Source organism: Embiotoca jacksoni, unplaced genomic scaffold (genome assembly GCF_022577435.1).
Source record: "Embiotoca jacksoni isolate LCO1_2020_lvr unplaced genomic scaffold, fEmbJac1.0.p SCAF_6, whole genome shotgun sequence".
Lineage (NCBI taxonomy): Eukaryota > Metazoa > Chordata > Actinopteri > Embiotocidae > Embiotoca > Embiotoca jacksoni.
In genome coordinates this window covers 13,875,001-13,902,976 of record NW_027185414.1, presented here as the reverse complement: position 1 = coordinate 13,902,976, position 27,976 = coordinate 13,875,001, and the positions used below count along the sequence as shown (strand labels likewise).

General features: G+C 43.3%; 3 protein-coding genes and 1 long non-coding RNA gene across 11 annotated transcripts in view; 1 reads left to right on the top strand and 3 right to left on the bottom strand.

Moving 5' to 3' along the window:
* The first annotated feature begins 207 nt into the window (after window positions 1-207).
* gnao1b (guanine nucleotide binding protein (G protein), alpha activating activity polypeptide O, b) lies at window positions 208-7,023 on the top strand. The gene is made up of 8 exons (XM_069173582.1): window positions 208-649; window positions 808-850; window positions 3,281-3,422; window positions 3,780-3,940; window positions 4,040-4,168; window positions 4,261-4,390; window positions 5,017-5,170; window positions 5,277-7,023. The coding sequence occupies exons 1-8, from the start codon at window positions 532-534 to the stop codon at window positions 5,462-5,464; spliced, it is 1,065 nt and encodes a 354-aa protein (XP_069029683.1). The 5' UTR covers window positions 208-531; the 3' UTR covers window positions 5,465-7,023.
* Window positions 6,605-14,973, bottom strand: cog4 (component of oligomeric golgi complex 4). Of its 2 annotated transcripts, none has more exons than XM_069173574.1 (19): window positions 14,469-14,973; window positions 13,918-14,000; window positions 13,697-13,811; window positions 13,192-13,366; window positions 12,719-12,912; window positions 12,245-12,350; window positions 12,011-12,168; window positions 11,868-11,926; window positions 11,640-11,764; window positions 11,418-11,536; window positions 10,785-10,951; window positions 10,511-10,676; window positions 10,016-10,078; window positions 9,802-9,915; window positions 9,408-9,500; window positions 9,245-9,328; window positions 9,035-9,136; window positions 8,594-8,722; window positions 6,605-8,082 (listed from the first exon to the last, which is right to left on the bottom strand). In XM_069173574.1, exons 1-19 carry the CDS (start codon window positions 14,613-14,615, stop codon window positions 7,948-7,950), a joined length of 2,334 nt encoding a protein of 777 aa, XP_069029675.1. In that variant the 5' UTR covers window positions 14,616-14,973; the 3' UTR covers window positions 6,605-7,947. The 2 variants fall into 2 exon arrangements, with proteins under 2 accessions (XP_069029675.1, XP_069029674.1); XM_069173573.1 differs by having other exon boundaries at window positions 14,513-14,971.
* A 3,377-nt stretch (window positions 14,974-18,350) lies between these two features.
* LOC138212909 (uncharacterized) lies at window positions 18,351-21,543 on the bottom strand. Of its 2 annotated transcripts, none has more exons than XR_011179500.1 (3): window positions 21,091-21,543; window positions 18,952-19,303; window positions 18,351-18,763 (listed from the first exon to the last, which is right to left on the bottom strand). It is a non-coding gene; the product is annotated as an uncharacterized lncRNA (long non-coding RNA). The 2 variants fall into 2 exon arrangements; XR_011179501.1 differs by having other exon boundaries at window positions 19,000-19,303.
* A 2,033-nt stretch (window positions 21,544-23,576) lies between these two features.
* gfod2 (glucose-fructose oxidoreductase domain containing 2) overlaps window positions 23,577-27,976 on the bottom strand; it is a 6,036-nt gene continuing 1,636 nt past the window's right edge. For 3 of the 6 annotated variants that reach the window (XM_069173577.1, XM_069173580.1, XM_069173576.1), the window contains 2 exons: window positions 27,258-27,976; window positions 23,577-26,196 (listed from right to left, as the gene is read on the bottom strand). The exon at window positions 27,258-27,976 is cut by the window's right edge. In XM_069173577.1, coding sequence (XP_069029678.1) covers window positions 25,301-26,196; window positions 27,258-27,510 — 1,149 coding nt within the window. In that variant the 5' untranslated portion in view covers window positions 27,511-27,976 and the 3' untranslated portion in view covers window positions 23,577-25,300. The remainder of the gene's footprint in view (window positions 26,197-27,257) is intronic. The other 3 variants (XM_069173578.1, XM_069173581.1, XM_069173579.1) reach the window with 1 other exon arrangement.

Here is a 27,976-nt window from a genome sequence, read left to right as displayed (position 1 = left end):
AGAGGAGCATTTGCCATTTAAACGGCTCTTTCATATGAATAATCTTTCCGCGGACGTGATTAGAGCTCGGCTGCTGTGACGTAAGCCAGATTGTCTGCGTTAGGTGAGTCTCGCGCAGCCAGCCCTGCTTCCCTCCTCTTCCTCTCGCGCCCCTCCTAAGATACGATGAGATCGCTCGCGCTCGCTGTCATCATCACCAGCGCCGCCCTGTAGAGAGAGAGAGAGAGAGAGAGAGAGAGAGAGAGAGAGCTCGCGATCCCCCTCCCCACCTAACAACAACCCCAACCCCGCAGGCTCGAGCACAACGACCCCACCCCCCCAACCCCCTGTGAGAGGGGACGGAGCGAGAGACACAGTCACCGAGAAAAGACCGTTTCGGGATCCCGGCTCCGTTTTGCCCTCAATCCGGGCCTAATGCTGTAGCAGACAGCGCAGGAGGAGAGCGCGAGCGAGAGACAACGCACTGACTGAGAGTCGGCGAGGGACAGGGCGGACCGGGGAGACAACGGGATTGCTCATTCGCCTGGAAACATGGGATGTACACTGAGCGCCGAGGAGCGCGCAGCTCTGGACCGGAGCAAGGCCATCGAGAAAAACCTGAAAGAGGACGGTGTGGTCGCCGCCAAGGACGTCAAACTGCTTCTGCTCGGTAAGAGACGAGCCTCTCCGGCCGCGGGGCTGCTGCGCCTCGGCGCGGCGCGGCGCGGCGCGGCTCGCTGTAGTTGTGGTGGGGCTGAATGGGGCGGAGGTGCTCTCCGTGGTACTGATTTCACTGCCGGCTCTCACTCTGCCCTCCGTTCTTTACAGGCGGCGGAGAGTCCGGCAAAAGCACCATCGTCAAACAGATGAAGTAAGTGCACCTATTTTTGGTTTATTTTGCCCCTCTTAGACACAGCCGGAGTGAAAGGCCCGAGATTGCGCCTCCCCTCTATCTGTGCTAAGGCAGGTTGAGCCGCCATGTTTCGAGAGGCCGTAGCCCTGGAGGAGTGCCGGTGACTCGAGCACCTCCTGCAGACCGACAGTGAGTCTGCGGAGGCCGCACCGGTACGTCCCAGGATGCTGTTCACTGCCGGGGTGCTGAAATCCAGTTAACGAGGTTTTTACTTGACTACAGGGAGTATGCGACAGGGGACGTGTGGGTGTTGTTCCTGTGCGTGTGTGTGTGTGTGTGCGCGCGCGCGCGCGCGTACGTGTATGTGCATGTGTATGTATGTGTGTGTGTGTGAATTATAGTGAGGTCACCACAGCTCCATTAGTGAATACCTCTGCTTTTAATCTTAATGGCTTTAAGTGCCCGATATCACCGGGAGTACTTTGCCTATAAAGCGGATTTACTCAGAAATATGGTTTCTAAAACCGCATCTAAACCTTCCCCTGTCTAAGCTAAATCACTCTTTGATGTTTTAAATCACTGTTGTTGTTTCATCTAAACCTCTTAGTTAAGTTTCTAGATGTTTCAGTGCGGAAAAAAGGCCCGGTCCTCTGTGTATAATTTTTTTTTTCCCTGTGTAGCATCTCTCAGTGTTGGTGGGTAGCCGTGTGTCTCCTTCCTGCGCCGACTGTGCCCTCCCTCTATGCCCAGCTTCCTCCTCTTCCCCTCACCTCATTACCCTCCCTGTGGTGTCCGGCTGCCCATAAACTCACGGCTCTGCCCTGAACTCAAGACATAAGACAAATAGCGTTTACAAACACTCTCAGGGCTGGCTTTCACCTCAGCCAGCAGCAGATGGAAAGGTTTTACTACACACTGTGGGTCATAAAGTTGAGATGTTCCAGGTTACATTTAGTACGATTTGTCTGCTCATCGTCAGCTGGGAGTGCCTTTCTGGTTTCCTCCCAATGAGAGGCTGATGAAAGCCTAAAAAATGTCACGAAATGTGACTTACGGCAGCTGAAAATATGTACACAGTGGAGTCCTCCCATGAATTAAACAAGGAGCAACTTCATTGAGAGGTGATGTAATCATTGTAGTCAGTTGCAGCTGCAGAAATGTCAGTGATGTCTATTTTTATACGTTTCCATTTTCAGACTGCAGCTGCAATCGAAACAATGTCCATTAAACTATTTGATAATTGAGTGAAAATTGAATTTGAACCCATTTCAAAGCAGAAATCCTCTTATTCTGACTTTATTCATTGTGAATATTTATTAAATTCAGAAAATAATAAGAAAATTATCTGCATTAGTTGCATCCTGAAAAGTGCTTGAATTTAGACGTCAGACTTTGGCCCGGGAGGCTCGTTCCTTAACTGGAGGCATTTTGGACACTCTGAAAACACAACATATAAAACAAGAACCCCTCCTCTTGTAGGATTTAAAACATCTAAATCCTGACGCGTCTCACACCTAAACTAAAGTCGCCCTTGTTTTCGAGCCGAAATGAGTAGTTGATAACCAATTAGCCAATTGACAGAAAGCAATGTTGATGATCAAATAGCTGTTTTAGTTTCTGCTCTCCTTTTCTGTGGTAAATTGAATACCTTTGGGTTTTGGATGGTTGTCAGACATTTAAAGACTTCGCCTTTTCTTTATTTTCAGATATTGGATCGAATGAAGCCGTTAATCTGTAAAGATGGTCATTAGTTGCACCCTTGAATTATTTATTCACCCCGACTCCTTTTCCCTGAGATTGAATATTTTATTTCATAATACAGTTGATTTTCTGATGGCAGTGGAGATTCAGGTCAGGCGGTCGATCTCTGCTATTGAACATCTTTTCATTGTGTGCACTGATGAGATGAATATATAAAGACCGTTATCCCTTTATTTAATTTCCTCATCAAATACCAACCACCGATCACAAGTGAGGTGACGAGAAGCTGCTGTAAGAATTAAAACGTGGAGTGCAGGTCAGTCTCGGGGGGACGGTCTGGGTGAGGATGTGCTGATGGATAATTTAATGCCACCAGATTATAAGGATTTTAACTGCAGAGTCCTGTGTAGTAGTGATTGATTAGTGCTCCGACTGATTCCACTCCATCTCCCATCGTAAATTATAAATGGCTTAAATATCACATTACTGCTCAATTACAGATCAGAGGCTGAGAGCGTGATCCGTTCCTGCCCCGTTATACACAGACGCACTTGGAGATGGAGTTACGGTCGAGATGGTTGGAACAAAGGAGAGAGAGAGGACAATAAGATATGCGTGTTTGGTTTGATGCCGAAACAGACAGATGTGGCGCTTTTATTGTGAAAAGACATATGGATTGGTGAGACTTTTTTTTTCTGTTTAGTGCAGTCTTGTGTCTCTTGTGCTAATATCTCTGTGCGCACGCAGGATTATCCACGAAGATGGCTTTTCTGGGGATGATGTGAAGCAGTATAAGCCTGTGGTCTACAGCAACACCATCCAGAGCTTGGCAGCCATCCTCCGAGCCATGGACTCTCTGGGCATCGAGTTTGGAGACAAGGACCGCAAAGTTAGTCCCCCTTCACTCTCCACCCACAGCAATTCAGAAGTTATCCATATAAACGTGAGATCTAAGGGTTGAAGCGTGAAGAGCGCAACTGGAGATCGATCTTGCGGTGTTGATATAAATCACAGCATCTGTTTGGGTTAAGACGTCTGGTTGACGTCCCCCAAGTGGACTGGGCCCTCGTCAAATGGCAAATATTGCTTTGTAGTGTCCATTTCAAGAAACTATTGTTCACGATTTATAATAATGAAAAAAAAAAAAAAAACTCCCAACAGTATCATTTTATCAGACGATGAATAATAAATAGGCAGATATGATGTTGTTGCCTCTGCCCTGATGTTATGAAGTGTGTTTCTCCAGGCTGATGCTAAGCTGGTTTGCGATGTGGTCAGTCGTATGGAGGACACAGAGCCGTACTCTGCAGAGCTTCTCACCGCTATGAAGCGTGTGTGGACCGACGCTGGGACTCAGGAGTGCTTCAACCGCGCCCGAGAATACCAGCTTAACGACTCTGCTCAATAGTGAGTGCAGCGAAAACACTCTCAGGAGCCCTGTTTGGCAAAACAACACCATCCTTCAAACCCTCAGCCATTTATTGTCTTCCTTCCTGTTGTCTTCAGCTACCTGGACAGTCTAGACCGGATTGGGTCAGCAGACTACCAGCCCACAGAGCAGGACATCCTGAGAACCCGAGTGAAGACCACTGGCATCGTGGAAACCCACTTCACCTTCAAAAACCTCCACTTCAGGTAGCGAGTCGCAGCGGCTCGAGACGTCTTAAGACGAGGTTCGACGTTTACGGCTCGGGGTCCGAATTTGACGTCTCGCCCCTTTTTTCCAGGCTGTTTGACGTGGGAGGTCAGAGGTCAGAGAGGAAGAAGTGGATCCACTGCTTTGAGGATGTGACGGCCATTATTTTCTGCGTCGCTCTGAGTGGATACGACCAGGTGCTCCATGAAGACGAAACAACTGTAAGTGTGTCACGGTTAATTCAGTCTGAGTCCCTCTGGTGCACAGTTCACTGTCTCCGCTGTCTCTTATCTAATAAAGCCAAAAGGCCAACATTGAAATAAAAACAAGTAAAAAAAACAATATATTTACAGATTGATGACGGCAGAACGTGCACGTCGTGTATTTATTCATTTTACAGGTTTTACAGAAATTGTACAAAGGAACTCCCAAAATTTCAGCGTTTCTCTCACCACGCGAGTCCATTTTATGTCTACAGCGCAAATAGTTATTTATATAACAAAAGGAGAGCTTTACAATCTGTACGACAGCCTTTATTCTCCAGTTCAATTAAGACAAAGTCCTTTCACAGTAAAAAACAAAAACAAAACCCAAACGAATTTATTCTACATCGGCCAGACGCCGGCCGGGTTGGTAGGAAAAATATTGTTCTCGTGAAATTTTTAATTGTTCTGTTCCTCATTAATATTCAATAAAATAAAACCTTTTGGAAGATGCACTATAAAATCTTAATCGTTTCCCCCAGACAGCTGCTTGATGAAGCAGTCACTCAAAGTGTAAACTGGGTGAAGTTTATAACTCTCCTGTCCTCACTGTGATGCGAACCTCATATCTATTCCTCCGGCAGAACCGCATGCATGAGTCGCTCATGCTCTTTGACTCCATCTGCAACAACAAGTTCTTCATCGACACCTCCATCATCCTCTTCCTCAACAAGAAGGATCTGTTCGCTGAGAAGATCAAGAAGTCCCCGCTGACGATCTGCTTTCCAGAATACACAGGTGAGTGCAGAACTTCATGTTCCTGCCGGAGCGGCTTCCCGAGCACAGCGACAAATGTTCCAGTCTGACTCCCTCCGGGTATTTTCTCCCCTCTGTTTGTCTCCAGGTGCTAATACTTACGACGACGCCACGGCATACATTCAGGTTCAGTTTGAGAGTAAGAACCGCTCTCCCAACAAGGAGATCTACTGTCACCTGACCTGTGCCACAGACACAGGAAACATCCAGGTAGTGTTTGATGCCGTCACTGACATCATTATTGCAAACAACCTGAGAGGGTGTGGCTTATACTGAGGCCTGGCCAAGCACAGAGGTTGTCATGGAGCGTATGAGGTGTTAATAATAATAATTTTGATGATACTTAAACACATTAATATGTAATTCTACACGTCCAAATGGACCCAAAGAGCTGCCGTCAGACACCACACTGGATTATTGCCATGATTTGTTCCCTTCCTCTTATTTTGATTTCAGTATACAACCCCAGTTTTGTCTTTTAAAAATGTGTTTTTGAGCTGAATGTTTCATGTTTTGTTGATGACTGTGTTAACAGCTAGGGGAAGTCATGATCGGCAGCACCAGCGGTTTATTCAGGCGGAGCCTTGTTTTGTAAAAACCAAGACAACCCAGAAATGTAACGCAGTGTGCAATGTCACTCCCAAATACAACGTGGAATATTGTCCCATTCTTTGTGGCATTTTTCTGTGAAAGTCTCAAGGCATTTATATCTGTACTGAATATAGCCTCTGGTGCTCAGTTTGAAGAGCTGCTGTGTGTATGAAGGTGGAGATAATGAAGATGATGTCGGGGAGGTGCTGCACTCGTGGCTGAGGTTCATGGATAGAAAGAAGGAGGCTATTTTAACTTTCCTTCAGACCCACACATGACTGAGTAGCCTGCAGGTCTGTTCCACTCTCGGTTTTCTCTTTTACTTTAAAACATAATGAAAGAGAGGCTTCTTCTGTTCAGAGTGGCTGCCCATTGCCATTGGCCTCCTGTAGCGTGAGGTATATCAGCCAATGATATCTCAAAAGAAAAAAAACAAAAGAAAAAAACAAGTCATATCGGTGCCAACCATCTGAGACGACAGATAGGGGGATAGGATCAGAAATCATAGCTCATATTATCGACTGTATTATTTAAGTGAAAGATATAACATTTTATTATCATCGAATGATTTATTTATTTATTTAAGCCTCATGTCCTACATGCCTCCTCCTACCTCCTGAAATCCCGTGCCACATATTTATTTGCTGTCATGACTAAACTGGGGTGCATCGATACCCGTCTGCAGTTCAGAGGGTAGAAAGCAGCCCTCCAATGACATCTTGTTCTCTGTGTGGTGCTCGACCCTTCGATGTGAATCTGTGTAGAACTAGACGACTGCACGAGGAGAACAATATCATTTGAGGCAGACTCTGTCTGAGGAGTGGATTTTCTTTTCTTTTCTTTTCTTTTTTTTTTCTTTTCTTTTTTTTAACCCTATTCTCCCCCTGATCAGTAAACAGGGAACCTTTTATCCCCTCACTTCCCCTCCCTTGCCACTCTTCTCTTTTCACTGAGAAAAAGTACAGCTCTCCATTTTCACCTGTGCACCCAGAAATTCATCTTCCCACCCCTGTATACTCTTTTACCTATCACATATCAGTCCTCATATCTCCATTTTCACCTTAAAAAGCACCGTACTGTATATATATATTATGATTATACCAGACTTTTTTTTTTACTGTGAATGTTTTTGTGCTGCACCCCCCACCCTATTCAGTAGTTTATTGGTTGCTCTCATGTGGAATGTTTGTGCTGAGCCAATCGAATGTTGTGTTTACATTAAAGCCACACTTTTCCTAACTATTCCCGCATTTGTGGCGTGTGTCTTGATTTACGCTGCAAGGGCAACAACCGGGTTGATGACAAACTGTACCGTCGCAGCGCAGTTCCCCCAGCAAACGTTCAAACACACACTGACCTGTTTTAATCTGTGCAGAGAATTAAGGTTAGACCAGGAAATTAGGCTGAACATTATGAGACTGGACCACTTTTAATGCTTCATTGCCTGGTGAACACAGCTTTGTATTTAGTGTCAGAAATACGTATAAAAGATTGGGAGCAGGTCTTGCATGGCAATAGGGCATCACTTAGTGAAATGTGGCGGATGGCGGGGATCAGAGGCGTTTGCACAGCAGCTCTCAATTTATTAGGTTAAAAGTGTTCCATCATCACAGACAAGGAGTGCTATTCATATATTGAATGACTAGGCTGGATCAGCTGTCTGACCTGCTTCTGTCAGTTTAATGGGTATGATGTTCATTACTGCTCTGTTTCACTGACAGCCGCACAGCTCCGCTCCTCAGTCCCAGTGTGTCCTCGTTTCTCAGAGCCAGTCACAGGTTAAAAAGTTGGAACTCCCACCGCGATACAATTACACATTTAGACTATTAATTAAACATTCAAGAGGATCTTACTCATATTTTACATGAATTCATTTCAAATAGCTCAGCATCCCCCCGCCACGTAATCACAAAAACCCGAGTCCCTGGAAGCTCAGCTGCAGCTCTGATACGGACTGACATCAGCCGGGTGACGAGGAGAAAGCCTGAAAGCGTCAGCTGAAGATCAATCAGTATTTTGGTTTCAGACGAAAAGAAATCATCAGCCATTTTCCCACGTCCGTTTACAGAAACATGGATTACAGTCTGGATTGAGTTCTTTAGTGAAAAGCATCAGAAAGGTGGGGAACTTCACGGGAATCACTGAAAACCGGCGCACCGGTTCCCGAGTTACAGCCGCAGCCTCTTGATATCTTCACTTCTGAAGTCGATACGCAGCGCTAGAACCTGACGCACCTCTGCAGGGGTCAACCGCCACGTCAAGGGCCCCGAATTAGGACCCCAATAATCCAAGATCTCAGTTACCTGCAGAACAAATAGGTACATGTGAGTCTGTGTTGTGGAAAACAGATTCAGAGTCTTAATTTAAGTAAAAGTAGGAAAATGAAGAACATTTTTTATTATTATCAATTATATTCTGGATTATTAATATTATCATCCCTGATGGAGTAATGTGTGTAGTGCTTTACTGTTTATTTTTGGGACTTTTAGTCCCGGCCTTACATAAAATGGAGATGTTGCAGTCTGTAGCTCACCGTCTGATAGGTCACATTTTACTGCGACGGTTAGCGGAACCATTTTAATAATAATAATGAGCAGCTACAGCTGTCAGATTGATGTAGTGGAGTAAAAAGCAGACGAGTAGAACAATAAAGTAGCATGAGATGGAAAAACTCAAGTACCTCAGCACAAATATCTAAAAATAAAAAAAACGAGTGTAAGCACTTGAAAAAATGGACCTAGTTACAATCCGCCACCGGTGTAAACCCCAGAGACGTTAAAAGATGTGCGTTGTGTGTGAAACGGTTTCAATTACCCGCTCCAGGTTGAGGATGGTGGCCATTTGTGTGAGACGAGCAAATTTATCTCTGATGGTCCAGGTGGTGACGGTGGTGAGATACGCCACCAGAGACCGCAGCTCTTTGTCAAACTGCAGCCCTCCAAGCTGCAACAAAATGGTCGGCATGCTGAAAAACAACCCACTTGGGTATACATCGTGTGTACAGTGATTTTTTTTTTCACGCTTTTTCTTAAGAGGACTATGTGTTGTACGCAGAGTGAGGATTTATTTAGAGGCTAAAAAAAAACACACGGCAGAAAATAGGAAGATGCTAAAAAAAAAAAGGGAGCAGCCTCTCCGACAGGCCTTTCTGGACTCATTAATAAATCATTGCTTGAGGCTTTTCCTCTTATGTGTGTCAATGATGTGATGCATAGAGAGCTCGCTGCCACCCTGTGGCCGAGCTCAGCTCCTCACCCTGCTGAATGAGCACTTGAGCACCGTCTTCTCCATTGCGATAGATATCAAGCTGGTCATCAGGCTGGTCAGCGTGTCGTAGATGACGGGCGAGAGAGCCGTCTGGTGAGGCACAGGAGGGACAGTTAGAAAACAAGAAAAGGCTCAAATAGGAAGGAAGAGTACATTTAACCAGCAAATGCAGAGTCCGAGGTTGAATCGTGCAGATACCTTAAACTCTGCCATGAGCTGCTCCAAGTTCACGATGAGCTGCTGCACCCAGGGGTCGTTGGCTTCGTAGTCATTAAACTCCTCCTGCGGGGAACGCACACGGTTACAGCAACGTGTTTCATGACCTCGGGTTTATTTTTGTGCAGCAATGAGAGACCATTACCTCCTCTATGTTATGTGAGATGGAGAGGAAGCTGCTGATCCAGGGTTTGACCTGAGGCTTTATGGCGGTTGTATTTAACTCAGTCAGACCCTCCTGTGAAATGAAATCAGAGTTTGAAACTTTTACCGCTCAGTGGAGGTTGTCGACCAACGAGGATTAAAGGCATCTCACACACACACTTCTAACAAAAGCTTGCTTAAAAAAAACCCACCTGTTTCAGTACAGTACTAGAAAAATCTAAATAAAAATGTATTTATGATTTTTTTTTTGCGGCTTGTCAAATAAATAATGAGCTTCACTCAACTGTGCACTTCTTCAGAATTCTGTGTACTCTAATATTCAACTGTCAGCTGATAAGTACAGATCAGTGTCTATGTGTGTGTGTGTGTCCAACCTGTAAAAGATCTTTGAACTTTGTGGATGTGCTGACGAGGTCGGACAAGCAGCTTTCAATCTTGGCCTGCTCACCAGAAGCAGTCCCCTGACTGAACAACTTGGAGCAGTCGTTCTGTAAGGAAACCACATTCCGTTTCCAAGCAACGAGGCAAACCATAAATAAAGTGACGACTAGGAGAGAGACAGAGCTTTGGCACAGATGTGAAACTTACCTCTAGGTTCCTCTTCAGAGTTGTGATATTCTCACTACACACCTCCACATTATTCAGAGTTACCTGAGAGGAAACAATAGAGTGAAGGAAGGATTCGTACAGCCAGTATGATTTAGTCCTGCTGTGTCCTACCTGAAAAATATATTCTGCTGAAAACAAGGTACTCGGACTTCTTAAGTTCAACTGGTAGCGATAAACAATTAAGTGTTTCTTGATTCCATTTTACTGCTAAAAGGGTTTTGAAGTTGGGCTTCCTTCAGTAAAGAGCCACTTTAAAAATTAAAGCACTACTTATCTCTCTTAGATCAGAGGAGCTTATTCATGCACTTGATTCCTCCTTTGAATTACTGCTGATCTCTTTTTAAAGAAGGCTTACATATTTTTTTCATAGTCCAACCAACAATTTCTAAGATAGAGCTGGTGAGCGTGGCGGAGATGTGTGTGTGTGTGTGTGTGTGTGTGTGTGTGTGTGTGTGCGTGTCTATTGGTTTTTACCAGAAACGCAGCCTTGGCATGTTCGGCGCTCTCGATGCCGAGCGTGTTGAACTTGCCCTGCTGCAAGCTGCTCTGCATCAGACTGACTGCACTGCTGACACCACGCTGGATATCCTGAAGCGTCGTAGCCGGGAAGCCCTGCCGCAGCTTATTGTACAGCACCTCCCTTGACAGGTGAAGACAGACGGACAGGGCAGGACGGGTGCACATGTATGCATGAGATTTGTGAAGAAATGACTGAATATATCAGCCGGAAAGTGAAAGCGTTGAGCACCTGAAGTCAGACTCCAGCACAGAGTTTGCGTGGTTGATCATGGCACAGAGGCAGTCGATGCTGGAACTGGATAAAGCTCTGCTGATGCACTTCTTGACAATGTAGAAACAGTCGTCCACCATGCTGCTTGTCAGCTGACCCTTTTCATAGGTATCCATAGCAACAGCCTGGGTGGAAATCATAACTCAAGTTAGTTAAATCTAACTTGGTACTTATCAAAAGCACCTTGTTTATATGAGATCCAGCAGAGCCAGAGATATTATCTTTTTTATTCCATACATATTCTGTCAAGCCCCGGTGCCTACTTACCCACAATGCAGCTCAAACGGCGACGGTTTGATCTGTGATTTTAATCTATTGTGCAAGCAGCGGCTAATGTGTTGTGAAGCTGATGGCCTCAAGCAGAGACGAGGAGCTGGCTGCAGAGGGCTGCCAAAATCAATTCCTCTAAACTCCTCGAGATTTTTTTCATTTCCCAACAAGTCTTAAGATCCAAATCAAGTGACATCATCATTTCCACAAATTCCTTTACAGCCATAAATCAATTTATATAATAAAATCCGTGGAGTTCCCCTTTGATGTCACTTGGTCAAATGAACACTGACTAAAGAAATAATACTCTCCGACACTGACCTTATTGACAGACTCCCTCATGTAGTATTCTTCCATTGGAACGTAGTAACCAATCAGCTCCTGCATCGTCCTGCTCAGCAAGCAGTGTTTCAGTAGCTTCTCCACATTCTGCTGATGTTCTGAGTGTTCAGACATGTAGGGGAAAAAAAAAAGTATGCTTTTAAATTCCACGCATAAAACAGGCATTTTTGGATGTAAAATCATACGGTCATACAAAAGTACCCTGTGTGATGCTCTGAGCGTCTCCAACTTCGAAATCAGCCATCATGCGGCGACGTAAAAAGCGCAGGTAGAGCTCGGCCCTGGCGTTCATCAGGGTTACCTCTGTCAGTACAGGGTCCAGTTCCCTGTTCATGTAAGACGGAGTAATAAACCCCCCCCCAAAACAAAGACACTACAGAGACAAACATAAAGGGGACTGCAGCATGTTGCTCAGAAGAACACACCCACCTTGGCTCGATCCCTTCCCCCGGCACACTCTTCATCATGCTGCTCTGCACAATCTGAAACTGGAGGACAGACTGAAGGTCACAGCAGGTACGGATATAGGCAGCGAGAACAACCATGTGACGCAGCTCGGATGTCCCGCACACCTTGCTGTGGTATCCTCTCTGCTGGATGAACTTGTCGACTATTTTCTGGGCCTGCTGGTCACATTCCTGCTGCAGGTGAGTGATGAGTGTGTAAAGGTGGCCTGGACCGTAATACGTCTCCACTATGGGCTGATGGGTCTCAACCACACGAGCGATACCTGTAAGCACACACTCGCACGTTAGTGGAGGTTACTGATGTGCAGAGGAAAATATGCACGCAGGCTGTTTTCTCACCTTCCAGCAACAGTGTCAGAGTGTCTGCAAATACCAGCAGAGCTCGCTTCTCGCCCAGATCGCCGCCTGTAGCCAACAGCAGGTTCTCCTCAGCTTTGGAGGCAAGCTGTATGAGTGGGTGTGAAAAGCCAGAGCAAAATAATAAAAAAAAAAAAAAAATCTGAATCAATCGACATATTACAACACATCTGCCTGAAAGACAGAGATGGATGAATTTCTTCAGGATAAACTGAAATTGTAAGTCCTGTGGAGACGAGCGTATGCCTTAAAAATAACGAGAAGCCTTAGAGGGAAGCCAGTTCTCTAAATCTCTCATTTTACTATAAATAAAGGCACACAAGATCTCTTTCATGCAAGTGGTTTGCGATTAAATAGTGGAAATATTTAAAAACTAAAATAATTAGCTGTTCATTTTCTAACCAACTGTCCACCACAGTTAATCTATTTAATCCTTTTACAACATTTTCTACTAACCTGACTGCACAGATATTGACCGAAGCGGGTGAGTCCCTGCTGGTGGAGTCCCAACAGAGGGAAGATCTTGAAAAACCTTTCCACCTGCGCGAGGTCGACTGCTGCTACAGCTTCATCGAGCTTCTCAGCAACTATGACCTTCAGTTTCTTCTCTGCCTCCTGCAGCATGACCAGACTGGCGTCCACAGCGCTGCCTGTGCAGAGAGGATACGTTGGCAGTGTCCGCACCGTGACAGCAAAACACATGCAAGCCACGTGGTATAGTCTTTAGTTGTTGCTTCCTCGCAGTGCAGTGAAAAAGTATTAACAACCCCACATTTATTGCAATAAGCTCTGTAGCCAAAAGTGGAGTCCGAACATCAATTAAAAGGTGGGCAAGTTTTCCTGGTTGCCCCCCCATGAACTACTGCATCCCTGAAAAGATAAGACAAATTCAATGTAAAAACAGAAAACAAGAAGTAGAGGCCCCGTACTCTCTTCTCCCTGCCTGCTCAGCTCGATAACCGACTGGTCCAGAGAAAGGTAGCGATGGATGTGAGCCGCAGCCTGCTCGTAATCTTCGTTGCGCAGAGCTGTCTGCACACCGTCTGTACAGAACTTCAGATCGAGGATGTCGTCAGCACGCTGGATGACGTTATACAGCCGCGTCTGCAAGAAATAAAATGAAATATAAAGTCGGAGATCAGTGCATCGGGTCCAGTGTAACATTACTGTAAGAGAAACAGTGCATCGACAACCCCAGAGTTACATTTAAAACCTCTATCACACTCTCAGCAACAACAACAAAAAATACTTTCTGCAGAGAGGATGTGGGTCACACTGTTTTGCACTGGATTACACTCGAAACTATGACTTATATGAACCCACAAACAGAAACTCTCGCTGATGAATGAAAAGGTGAGAAAACGGAGGTAATGTAGGTCAACGACAGTGCATCGCTGACACTGGAAGATGTAATGAGTGCGTGCATTTGTTTACCTTTGCCAGGTCTAGCTGTCTGACCTTGCGGCTGACATTTTCCGCCAGGCTGCAGGTAAAAGTAATCATACCCGACAGCTGACTGGCGTCTCCTCCAATCAGCTGTAGATTTGGGCTGTGGGGCAAAGAGGAAGCATTTTGAACAACACAGCACAGGTTCACATTTGAAGACCTCAGATCCCAGCTGCTCTTGAAACTCCACTGATTTGTGTAAACTGTACCCCATCCTCTGCAGTGCCAGCATCTTTGTGTGAATGGCCCCCTCCTGCCCCACCAGTCTGTCCAGCTCAGCATCCACTTCTTTCTGGATTTAAACAGAGAACAAAACATGTAATGAGTAACAAGAACGATCATTTTCTTTCACACTGCAACTTTAACACGTTTTCATAGTGGAAAATTGCAGTTTTTCTTCATTCTGTTTCCATCAGTGTTTATATTTTCTATCAAATCATACAAGAAACCGTGTACATTCAGTAATTATCTGTGTCTGTGGATGCCTAATAAGGAGGTGGTAGATCTGTCAATTATCAGAAAATATGGCATGTAAACAGCTTGACTTAATAACACAATTCAATGACTAGATATTTGCTCAAATGGCCCATGAACTGTCTTTTTTTTGTGTTTTTTTTTGTTTCTGAAGCCACTGTCACTTTCCTTTATGTGACTGAGTAACTGTACTTTTAATACCAATAAAATCTTGCTCTTTTAACGATAATTGATTAAAGTGGACGTCTGTCAGTGGTGTTTTGAGGCAGCGTCGTCACGGAAGTTTGTGACTGTATGAATAAACCACCGGTACCGGCCGTCGGTACAAACCTCCTCCGCGCAGAACTGCTGGTAAACTCTCTCCAGGTCCTCCAGCTCCGTCAGCGCGGAGATCGTCTCCATACTCACAGAAGACAAGGAGCCGGAGTTGCATCTTTTCGCTGCCACTGCTCCGCTGTCAGCCATCTTCCGCCACCGGAACAGGACTCAGGAGCAACGTCACCGCGCTGCTGCTGCTGCTCCCTGGGTTTAGACTGCCAGGTAACGCTTCTTCATAACCGAAGACGCACGCTTCTTAAAAAAAATTGCAACCATGTCCACAGCATTGTCCTTAAACATGTATACGACAAACCTATAGGTTGTTGTATAGGATTTGTAGGAGATGCAGTCAGCTCATGGCAGTGGCAAGTGAATAAGCACCACCTGAGAAGTCCTACTCTGGGGCGGAACGGATGAGCGAGAACATCCGGGAACTTTGGCTTTCAGGAAACGTCCCCGCCCCCCTTTTGGGGTGAAAACGTGCGACTCTTTCCATCGACTTCAATGTAAAATAGCGTTACAAAACCAATCCGTTGTAAACCAAACCGGATCAAAATGACTTTAAAAATGACACGGCGGCACTATGTCCGGGGGTCATATTACACTCTGCCTGCCATTGAACACGCTGGATAGAAGAAAACGTTTACTTTGATCCGTCCTTAGTCCCGTCACTTCAGCCTCCCCTTCTGTAGAGTGGTGCCATAGAGCCCTTCTGTCAGGACCCTTTTTAGGACATGACAGGGAAACAAATCGGAGAAAAGAGTTTCTTACATCATTGTTGGTGCAACTAACGACACAGCAACTATTCGGCATAGCGTTATTATTCAGAGCGGTTAGTTTAAAGCAGGTTTTGAGAAAAGTCTTCACTTCCTACGACTCGAGGTTGCATTGACAGCTTCGTGTGGCAGCATGCATGACTTGACGTATGTTTTTATTGGAAGACTTTCAGAGCAGTTATCGACCCGTAGTTATCTCTGCTCATTTATTATCTGCTCCTTCTGCAGCTCAGGTTTTACATCTTGTTTTACAAAACTAAACGTCACGTCATGCGTGTCGGTGAAACTTTCCACCAATCAGGATAAAGTGGTGTCGTCACAGAGGAGGTTCTCCGCTGTTGCAGCCTGGAGGAGAGGAACTGCAGCAGCCTCGCCCCTGCGAGGTTTTAATATCGTGTAACAAATGCTCCCAATGTGTCCGACTTGACGGCCGTTTTTTTTTTTGTTTTTTTTTTGTGTCCTCCTCCTCTGCAGCCACCGGCAGCTCTCACCGACCATCAAGTCAGACGGAGTCAGCCGCAGTAGATGTCGAACACACCCAATGATTTCCACAGAAAGAGGCAAAGTGATGAGAGCCCGCCCTGGATGACAAAATGCCGGTCTGATCATAGACATATACACGTGTGTATATATATATATATATATATATGGGTCTGATCTATGGCTGATTATTCGCATGCATTTTGTGCTGCATATGAATTCTACCTTTCCCCCCCCCTTTTTTTTTTTTTTTTTTTTTTTTAACTTAAAGGCACAATACAGAATATTTTTCTGCTTAAAACATTCAATAAATAAATAAAGCCATCCACAGTATATGAGCAAATTTTCATTTGCCTTCCTGCTTAAAGCTTTGGAGGGTCAGTTGATAAAGTCATCCCGAATCATTTAAGTTTAATACAAACTGAAATAATAAAATACTTAAAAATTAGATTCAGGGCCCTTATTCTTTCAGTTTATATTGTGCTTTATGGTGCATGTAACCAAACCAAAGACATTTTCAGTTCATCAAATTGATTATTTTAAAATTGTTGCCAAAATTGTAAAAAAAAAAAAAAAAAAGCCAAATTGTTCCTGGAGGTCTTGGTTCTCAGGGCAGCTTGCAGCTACTTCCTCTCTGTGTTATTTGCCTTCTCGGTACACTGGAGGTGAATATTTAATTTTCTTCCATCCATACCCGTTTTATAACCTACTGTACAGGGTTATGATCGGCTGCAGCCAATCCCAGCTCCCGGCATCATGTCTTTCCCAAACATCCCACTTGATATAAAAGGTTGAATGAAAATAATAATGAAAATGATAATTAAATAAAAATATGATATTCTCAAATTGGCTGTTCATTTTAACAGAACAAATGCGACCTGAAGTAGGTATTCGTCTTAAAATAGATTTAAATCTAACAAAAAACAAAAGGGCACCTCGGGATGTAGTTTATGGAGGCAAAGGATTCATTGTCAAATTTAAAGCCCTGGCTTTCAGCACCAGTAAACTGTCTAATACTTATATTGTTTATTCTGTTTCTGAGACACCAATTCAACACTGACAGAAACCCTTGTTTGTTTTGTGATTTCAATATTGAACATTTCAAATATTTGTTTTTCGCTTGTAGTTATACATGACCTTTTTGGAAATCAAGTCACCATTGGATATCTGAAGAAGACTTTCACTTACCCAAATTAGAATATAATAACATTAAAATTGAAATTAAAAAAACTGTTCTTTGTCTTGAAAGAATGAGGAAATCAATTTTAAGATTGCATTGAAAAAAAACAACAAGCCTTATTGACTAAAACATAGGCCTACATACACTATATTGATTTCCACTTGCTCTCTGACTATTTTTCTTTTTTTATTATTTTTACTACTTTGTGTTATTCTACATGAAATTGTAATAGCTGTCTGTGGTTTGTACTGTTTGTACTGAATTACCAACTTGTTTGTCTACTGGCATGATGGACATTTAAGTCACTGTTAAAGCTTGTTAATCAAACTTTAGAAGATTAAAATATTGGAGCTTTTAAAATTTAGTGACTGTCATTATGTGTCTCTAAATTATCTGGTTTCTGTTTTAGTACTTTTCCCACCTCCTTATAGTCATTTTATATCTCTTATATTTGTCTATCTTTATGTCTCTGTTTAGTAGTTTTGTGTCTTCTGATGAATTTCCCATCAGATATTCTGAATTCATGTAAATAAAACAAAAATAACATCAACACCGGGGATGATGTTTGTTTAATGGTAAGGAATACAAATTGCTGTGTTTTCTATGAATGGTTCACAGTTAAAAGAATTGAGCACATTTAGAAAATGAGAAGAAAACAAGACATAATTTATTAAAAGATTATCCTAAAGAGATCATAATCATAATACGAACCAGATATCTCACACTCCTTATTTCAGAGCTGAAGAAACTCATTTTAAAATATTTACCCTTGTCATGAGTTTCTAAAAGTAAAAGAAACATTTGGATATTTTGTGATTCTCATATTCAAACTTTAGAAAATTTGTTCTTTGCTTTTAGTTGTCGTGCATTAATTTATATCTGTAGATTAAGTGTTGAGCCACAATAGTCAGACTATAGTCTCTCATTTTCCTTTTTATGCGCATGTTGTTGAGAGCTGGAAGCTTTATGATCTGAGGTGTTTTTTATGAATGTGATATCTCAGGAGTGCTTTGAGGGAGTTTCTTTCAATTTGACACTTGACCTAAAGGATGAACTGATTGGGTCTTGGAGGTCAAAGGTCACTGTGACCTCACAAAGCACATTTGTGGCCATAACTAAAGAATGAATTTGCTAATTATGACAAAATCTCCCACAAACGTCTGATAGGATGAAATGAGGAAGTGTAAACTGCAACTTCACTGGTTTGCAGAGACATACAACCACGAGGTGGTAATTCTAGTTTCATCCTTATATTCTAATCTGGGTGCATGGAAGTCCTTTTCAGATATCCAATTTTGAAATAATTCCCAAAATACTCATCTGAAAGTTGCTTGTTGTGGCGATGAGTGAATGCAGGGTGAGATGAGAGACATCAGCTGTAACAGAAACAAAATCAACCGTCCATTGATTGTTTGCAAAATATATTTGACATAAACAAAAAGTTTACATTTGTACACCGTCCAGTGTTTGAATCAGCATTTAAATAAAATCTGAAATCAGAGATGAAATGGTTCATCACTGTTGTAACAGAATCAGGAGGGCTTGCTGTCCTCCGGAAAACGACACAAGTTCTTCTCGTTCCTGTTGCAGCTCCTCTCTCCATCTACTTAAGTCTTTGGCTTCCTCCTGTGCTTCCTGCTGTGCTTTCCTCAAAGCCTCAGTTTTCTCCCTCTCTGGCTACACGCAGCTTCTCAAGCAGCTCCCTCTGTTGCTCCAGAGTCTGAACCTCCTCCGTCTGCGTTCTTCTCAGAGCTTCCATCACCTCCCCTCAATCCCTCCTCAACACACGCCTTTCTCCTTCAGATGCCCTTGAAACCTTCAATGCACCTGTACAAGGAGAGGACCACATGTTTAGTCCTATTAAATCTACAACAACCTGTTATCTTTATAAAACTAAGGCTGGGCTGTGTGAAACGAAATGTGCATGTTACATGTGGAAGACAGACTCACGAATTTGTTATGACTGTATTCACTATTATAGAGTATGTTTTTAGCAGTGAGCTACAAAGGCTCACCTGCAAGCTGTCTCTGCTCTGTTGCCCTGAAGGCCTCATCAGTCTCACCGTCAGCATTGGAGTCCTGTGTTCAGTGGTGGTGGGTGCTTCCAGCTCCTTTGGGTGTCTCTTTGACACGTGTCGACGCAGGTTGCTGGTGCCACGGCTTTCAGAGCACTGTAAGCTTCTTCATGCGGATTCGTCAGCGAGCAGCGTCCAGATCGTCCAAGCGCTCTGAGTGCGTCCAGATCAAACTCCGTCTGTGTCTTCTAATGGGGCGGTCATCACTCGCCTCCACATGGGTCTTTTATTCTGCCGGACCTCCTTGGGAAGCGTCTTAACATGCCATTGATAGCAGAGCTGATACGTCCACCTAATAACAAGAAAATAAAGTTACAATTATTTCTACAAGCAAGCAAGTTTATTTATATATCACCTTTTTTTTCTTTTTTTTTTACGTACGGCCAATTCAGTGTGCTTCTTATAAATAAGAGCAAAAGAAGCAAAATACATGTATGAAATAGAAGGAATATGATTAAAATACAGTACAAAGTCAATAAAAAGACAGCCATTAAGAGATTGGAATATAAAAGATAATAGTAAGTACATAAAATAGAATAAAAACACAGCTAATATATATAGAACACCATCTCTTTAGAGCATAAACTACCAACGGAGCTTAGCTGTGAGCCCGAGATGTCATTTCCCCACCAGGAGTGACTAGAGATCTGCTTCAGGGTAAAGTGCAACAGCATTAAATATTTAAAGCTTAATCATAGGCACATGAAAAGAGAAATAATTTTAATCTGGATTTAAAAATTGCTACATTTGAAGCCCATCTGAGATCTTCTGGCAGTTGTACTAACTGACCTGAAACCTCTGAGCCCTCACCGGTTTATATTCTTTAAGCATATCAGAGATGTATTCTGGGCCGAAACTACTCAGTGATCTATAGACTGGGAGTAGCAATTTAGAGCTGATTCTGTACTTCATTGGATGTTAAAATTGGACACTTGTGCTCAGGTCTTTTGGGCTTTGTTCAGACTGCAGATGAATCATTTGTTTCTCAAATCAGATCTTGAGGACAGATTGTCTGCTCTGTTATTTGCAAGTGAGCAGATCGGATTTGGTGTGCCCAGACATCACCAACCTATTTGCATGGGTTGCTGTGGTAACGATGTTGGTGCTGGTGACGCTGCATTCACAACATGGAAGCAAAATGCCAGCTGGCAATTTCTTTTGGCATCTGTCTGTGGACTGTTCTGATTGTCCTTTATAGCACCACAATCCCCACTCCCTGATAGCCCTCTGCTGGTAGCACAGACTCTGCTCACTTGGTCTCTCTTAAAATGGCATATTGACAACCAACATTGTGTCAAATCCTGAGCGACGTAAGAAATCCGATCTGAGCCACCAGGTCATCCAGACCGAGACGCATCTGTGGAAATCTGATAGGAATAATTTCAAATTACCTCCAAATTAAGTTTAAATCTGGTTTGCATGTTTGTTTTTTTTTGCTGTCCAGACTTTCAAAAATCAATCCGGTTAAAATCAAGATAAAACAAAAAATGGATTTGGGCTGGCAGTCTGAACAAGGCAGTAGTCTTTTGAATTGATGAGCATTTTGAATGAGCTGCAGCTGTTTAATGGTATTTTGGGAAGATAGTTAATTACTATTGCAGTTGTTTCACCAATGTTGGGTGATTACTATTATTATTGCAGACATTTTGAAATACGTTTTGTCATGATAATAGTCCAAAATTACATAAAAATCCATAGTTCTTAGCCAAAAAACTGTCCACCATCCCCACTACAGCACTGAAACCCTCCAGAAACCAGAAAATCTCAGAGGAATGTCGAGGAAACTGGAAACCTCCAGTGCTCATACACTGAGAATGGATTTTACAGTGAAGTATGAGACATCTTGTGTCCAATTAAGTTTCTAAAATTAAATAGGCTACTATATTTAGATATTCATTATTTCTTAAAAAATAAAAAAAAAATAAAAAAAATAAGTCAGAGTCATATTATCATATGAGGATTTCTACCAGATAATAGATGTTTTTTTGGTTTTTTTTGGAGGGGGTGGGGGGGGCATACATAATTGTTATTCAAAGTAGGTGACCTTATAGCAGTCTGGAGACCTTTGAGGAGACGTACCGGAGCAGGACTGTTCCCGCGCCCGGCTGCTCGCTGCGGGAGTTTCAGACACTCGTCCGTCGGTCAGCCTGAACACCTCGGCGGGACGTTTGACCCGCAGGTGTCTGAACATCGGCGTGTTGGAGCCGCGGGTCTGTCCTGAGCAGGTGGCTCCTACACAGCAGACACTTCATCCAGACTGCCTGTAGTTTTAAAGTATCCCCAGACCTCACTTCTTTTACGTGCCATGTCCGTCGGTCAGTCTGACGATGATCTGCGTCGTCGGGAAAGAGACACTGTAAAAACGCATCCCCTCGTCCTATGTAAGAAAGGTATTGGTCGTATCAGTAGCGTCAGCTGTAGCTGCAACTCCTTCTCCCATGGTGCATTGCTGCAGCACAACGTCACATCTAACCTAGCAGCTGTCATCATAACATTGGGTGTGTTCGACATCTACTGCGGCTGACTCCGTCTGACTTGATGGTCGGTGAGAGCTGCCGGTGGCTGCAGAGGAGGACACAAAAAAAAAAAAAAAAAAAACGGCCGTCAAGTCGGACACATTGGGAGCATTTGTTACACGATATTAAAACCTCGCAGGGGCGAGGCTGCTGCAGTTCCTCTCCTCCAGGCTGCAACAGCGGAGAACCTCCTCTGTGACGACACTACTTTATCCTGATTGGTGGAAAGTTTCACCGACACGCATGACGTGACGTTCAGAGCAGTTTTCACATGTAGTTATCTCCTAATGTGTTATCTGCTCCTTCTGCAGCGCAGGTTTTACATCTGGACACAGACACGCTGTAGTTTAACATCTGGACAGACACGCTGTAGTTTAACATCTGGACACAGACAAACTGTAGTTTAACATCTGGACACAGACACGCTGTAGTTTAACATCTGGACACAGACACGCTGTAGTTTAACATCTGGACACAGACACGCTGTAGTTTAACATCTGGACAGACACGCTGTAGTTTAACATCTGGACAGACACACTGTAGTTTAACATCTGGACACAGACACGCTGTAGTTTAACATCTGGACACAGACACGCTGTAGTTTAACATCCAGCAAGAAAGCTATAAAAGAGGTTGTTTCTACTCAACATAGTTAGATTTAACTTCATGTGTCCAACACTGTATTAATTCAATACTTTTCAGGGCAGAGCTGCAATCTGAGCAGTTTAAAAAAAGACCCTTAGATTAGATTAGTTCTTAGATTAGATTAGTTGGAGGTTTCTCTTTCTTACTGCACCATTTAGATAATGAATAAAGAATAAAATATTGCTCTTCCTGCACAGGGTATTAGTATATTTTGGCTATTCTTTCCTCCCGGAGCTCAGTCTGTTTTTTTTGCCTTTATATTATCAAGGACTCGAAAGTCAACATGGTGCACATTTTTTCAAAATGTAATTCTGACTTTCTTGCCATTTTGCATCCTATTCAGACAAACTCTAGCTCCACACAAGGCTGTTGGACTTTTTTTGGTCATAGCCCTCTGAATGCCCCTTTAGATTTTAAACCTCATGTCTGGGCTCGCCCCTGTACTCGACTGTACTTGCTTCCTCCGAGTTATGGTTTCAAGCGGCAAAGACTTAGATGACACAGAATTAATACGCTCAGGTCCAACAAGAGACACTAAATGAATACAACTGTATTTATTAAAGGAACTATTTGTCAGGCAGATGAACAGTACAGTCCCCCATGTTAAAGCAACACATTAGTGCTGAAAAAAAAGCCAAATTTTCAGTTACAATACTACATCAAAAAAAAAAAAAAAAAAAAAAAAAAAAAAAAAAAAAAGATAAATATTACAGCTTTAGACAGAGATTCACAGACTCAGAACACAAACACTGGACAGAACAAACAATGGCAAACTTTCTCCTCACCAACTCATAAATAAATACAAAAAAATGTTCTCATACGAATGTTAAATGCATCTTTGCAGCGAGCTGGCTGTTACAAGAATCGCACTGCATATTAAATATGTGGCATCTTATCAGTTTTCAGTGCAAAAAAAGAAAGAAACAAAAACAAGTGTTGACCAGGAGGGTGGAATGTATTCTAATAATGACGGGTCCTGCACGCAAATGTGATGCGTTTCAATGTAGATAGATTTGTTATTTTTGTAAAGCACTGCTGGAATAGTGTGAGGTAAGTATGTTTATCTTTCCATATTTGCAGACGCTGCATGGGTCTATGAAGGGGACAGACCAATCAAATCAAACAAGGACTCGCTGCTTCTGTCCAAACACACCTCCTGTCTCGGTGCTACGAACAGTGAGGCCCGATATTATTGAGGATATTCAGCGCAAGTGAGATGCGGCAAGTCACGATATCTGTAGACTGGTCCTTCTCAGTCTCTGAGCACGAGAGAGGCACATTTATAATCTCATGCACGTCAAATCCAGTGGTTCTACTCAACAGAAAGATCAGCACAGTTTCAGAGGGACCGGTGTGAAACGGTGGATGGTGCCCCCCCCTACCCCTCCCCCTCCCACCCCCCCACGCTTTGGACTTTTTAACTTTTGATGCAGAGACCGCATGAAACAAATCTTTTAAAAGCATTCAATTACTTCAATGTAAACAAACCTTTAACTCACATTTCGAAGTCGTCGAGTCGTGAAACACCGTTGGGCGTCGTATTTAAAACTCAAGTCAGTTTATCAATAAAAACGTCATTAATGTGCCATTTCTAAGACGGGCCTGGTTCTGCTAATGTTCACCTAAAATCGGTCCTTTGAGCATCAAACCGTGTAGGACCGACAGGCGGCTGTTAAAAGTCGGTGGTCTCCATCCTTACAATCAGATCCAAAGGTTAAATGGAAGTAGAATTTCATATCCACTGCGGTTTGTTCTGCAGTCATCATTTACCCACAGTTACATTCATCCGCCTCAGCTTCTCCAAGTGGTGTATTTATTCAGAACTGGTACATTTTGATGAAATAATGACCGAGAACACTGAGGATATGGATGATGAAGCAGTAGTTTTAAGGGTTTAGATAGTTTTCATATTTATTTTTCCACTACATAAAAAATACTTGTGTTCTTTGTACCTGCCACCAGCTGCTCTGTCTGTGACGCAGGAAACTACAAACTTTTTCCAGCCTTTTTTCCAGCTTATAGCAAAGTGATACTCAAAAGAAACACTTAAAATGAAGAACTGGGGATTTCAAAAGGGACAATGCTACAACTTTTATTATTCTCTTCTCTACATAGCTTATTTTGCTTAATCCCTGGTATTTTATGTGTCATGCAATGCCATAACATAAAGCCCTCCTGCAATCTTTCTAACTATCTAAATGTATGCCTATTTATGCAAAAATAAAATCAAAACTCAACACAGCTCCATTATTCGCATTATGAAGTGGTTTCGCTCCAATGGACAATCAAGTTCTGCCAAAGTCACAACGCAGCATTTTGTTAGTCAAATTGTCCTCATACTTTGACACTCACTTTCATAACAAACGTTGCTACTGGTGTACATGAACACCAGTGTATTTTCATTCAAACACGTTAACATTAACATTTTATGTACGATAGGGATTCACGGTTGTTTGACCATAATTAGCTACAGTAAGCTTTTGTTAAACTCACACAGGGTCTGAATTATCAGCTCGAACAAATTGTGCAGGACAGTAAAAAAACTGTGACACAAAATGAAGCACAGGGACCAATGTTTGGACTGACAGAGATGACAGCTGGCCGGCGATTCATTACAAACTCCAGCAACCGGTCGGACACTTTCAGAAAAATTCAGAAAAAAAAACAGAGTCCTTTTGGCCAAATGCAAGTCTGAAGTACATATTTAGACACAACATTAACGTATAAGGTAGTCCAATATCCACCTGTTTTTCAGTGAGTTTGACAGGTAATGCATATCAACCTTATTCAGTAAGAATAAAGACAGCTTCCACTTTTTGACATGCGTGTCTGTAAATGGGGCGCCGGTAGATTTTGACACATTTAAACAAAATTTACAGGTATTAAAATATTTTCAGGAAAGAATCAGAATAATGGCGCTGTGCTTTAGAAATTTAGTGTCCAAACAAAATCACAACTGTGAGGGAACACAGCCACAAAACAGTTGTTCTATCAAATAAAATCTTCTGCTCAAAATGTGAAAAGCAAAGTAGTCGTGTATAAACTGCTGAAGCAGAGGAGTTACAGGAGAAACATTCAGAGCTCCGTTGGTCAGACGTGTAGTAGATGCACTGGGTGAATAAATTAATTTAGTTTTTGTTTCTTTGAAGAGCCTCACACAGGTTGTGGTTTGGGTCGGGCTCCTGACTCATGATCTCGACACACTCCCATTCGCCGCTACAGCTGGACCGTTTTACCGCCTCTACCACCGTCTGCACGTACAAACCGTCCTCGAATGTCGGTGCCATGGCAACCGGCCCTCGCGCCCATGAGCGGCGCTCTTCGTGAGCCTGAAAAGACTGTCTCAGTGCCTTTACCATGGAGCTCAGCCCCCGCAGGTGAGGCAGAGGCATCTCTTTCACCTCTGGTCCCACCCACCCGCTGTCGCCTAGCAACAGCTCCTCACCTTTACTCCCATTGCGTTGACCATACAGTTCTGTCCCCCTGGCAACCAATCTCCCAGTGGATCCGACTACCATCACCTCGTGCACAAACGACCCCGGCATGTTGAAGTTTAGGGTGACAGTGCAACAAACACCGCCAGACCGGGTTCCCCCCATCAACATTTGGAAGAAACAAAAGTCATCGCTGGTGACGCGGCGGATGCCTCGGATCAAACCGTTTTGTTGCACAAAGGTTCGCAGTAAGCCGTGTACGCGATGGGCTCGAGCACCGGTCAGGTAACTTATGAGGTCGATGATGGCAGAGCCGACAGTGTGCAGACCGCCTCCTCCCATCAGCTCCTCGCAGGTCCAGCCGTACGACGGGTCCAGGAGGCTCGGGCCATACACTCGGACATCGCACACCTGCAGTTCGCCAACGTACCCCTCCACCAGCAGCTGGCGCATTGCAACAAACGCTGGCAGGAAGCGCAGGGTATTACCCATGATGCTGAGCAGCTGCGGGTAGTATCTGGCTGCAGTCACCATCTTGAATGAATCCACAGCAGTCGCAGCTTTCTCACAAACAACATTCTTACCAATACCTGCAGAGAGAGGAAGCGGTATGAGCTTATTTTTTTTATTCAGATGGAATTAACTTTAATGATCTTGGAGACAAAGGCAGTGAGAACAGGAGTTACATACGCTCGTTTATATCGACGTGCATTTCTTATAGCAAGGTGCGTCTATTAAAATGGCACCCGAGTGTGTAATAAATATGATTTGAAGGGGGAAGGTGGACTGGTGTCTGGGAGCTCAGACAGACTGTGGAGTTGACGGTTTTACTATTTGGTCCCTGGCGTTTGGTATAAATAAAAACAGAAGCTGAACTGTCACCACATTGATAGCAGAGTGAAAGGTCACATTGTAAACAAACAGCTCAGCTTCAGTAGTTCTTGGAACTGGTGCTGCGGGTAAATCCTTCAGTGGGAAAACATTCAGGAAGTTACAACTAAAACAGGAAACTGAGGTCAACACTCAGGAATTCCATCAGATACAGTAAGTTAACTATTTACATCTACTCTCTTCTGATACGACAATGTTTTAATTATCTCTTCTTCAGTGTGTTGTCAAAAGAATTTCAAGTTTTTTCCAAGTCTTGTATTGGATTTTTCCACCTTAATTTAACATGTTCCCTGCTATCCATTAATGACGTTAAGAATAAATCCTGAGAAAGACAGTACAGAAAAATGCAGCCGTTATTAGTATTTTTGGGGGCTTACAGTCAAAGTTTTCAAATATATGTTCCAGATCTGACCTGCCATGTCCAGCCAGGTCAATTTTACAATTTTGTTTAACTCCGATTCAAATACAATGTCAGTGGAAACTGAAACGACAGACCTGAAACTGGTGTTTTGGGAGAAAACATTATCATTATCCACAAAAAACCCCACAAAATTCAGAATTCTGTCTTCCAGTAAATAATTAACAGATATTCTCGCTTCCTTTTTTTTTTTTGCACGTGCTACATGATTTATGGCTTGAAATAGAGTACAAACGTTAAATCTATAAATGCAAGGTATACACTTTTTATACGGCTTGATGTTTTTTGACGGGGAACTCGAACAAAAAGGAAAGTCTGCATTTTAGTCTGTTAGCCTCTTACCCAGCGCTTTGACTGCAATTTGCCTCGTCATTGAGGGTGGAATATAGATGCAAACGAGATCGACGTCTTGATGCAGCAGGACGTCATCGGATCGGCTGGTGTGAAACGGGATGCCAAGTTCCTTCGCCAAGCAGCACGCTTCCTCTTCGCTTCGCCCCCAAAGTGCGTGAACCTCAAAGCCTTCAGCTTTCAACATCGGGACCAGCACTCGGGCTGTGCTCCCCGTGCCGAACACACCGACCCCCGGCAACATGACACTGCCACTCACAGTGACCTTAGGTGTGAACCATCGTCAGCCTCGCCGACATCCCAACAGCAAACGATCCACTCGTGTACCAAGGCCCGTCTTGCAAATCTGAAGAGAGCTTACCTATAAAATGAATTAACGGTTGGTTAAAGCCGAGTGACACAGAAAATCAAACAATATTCTGTGTAACATCGAGTGCTGATTTCACAAAAAACAGAAATGAAAGTGAGTGAAAAGGCCTCGGAGTATTAAATTGTAAATATACGAGTCCCACGTGTAAAAGAAAAAGCGGCTACTTAACTTCAGGAAACCAATTAATTGGCTTTATTGTAATGCAGGACTTAAGACCAGGACAAGAATCGGTTAAATACATGTCCGAATATTACAATAACCAAAGACAGAAACCTGCCTCCGAGCAGAATATCTTCAAAATCGTTTCATCTCGCAGTCTCGGTGAACAAACAGAACAAAC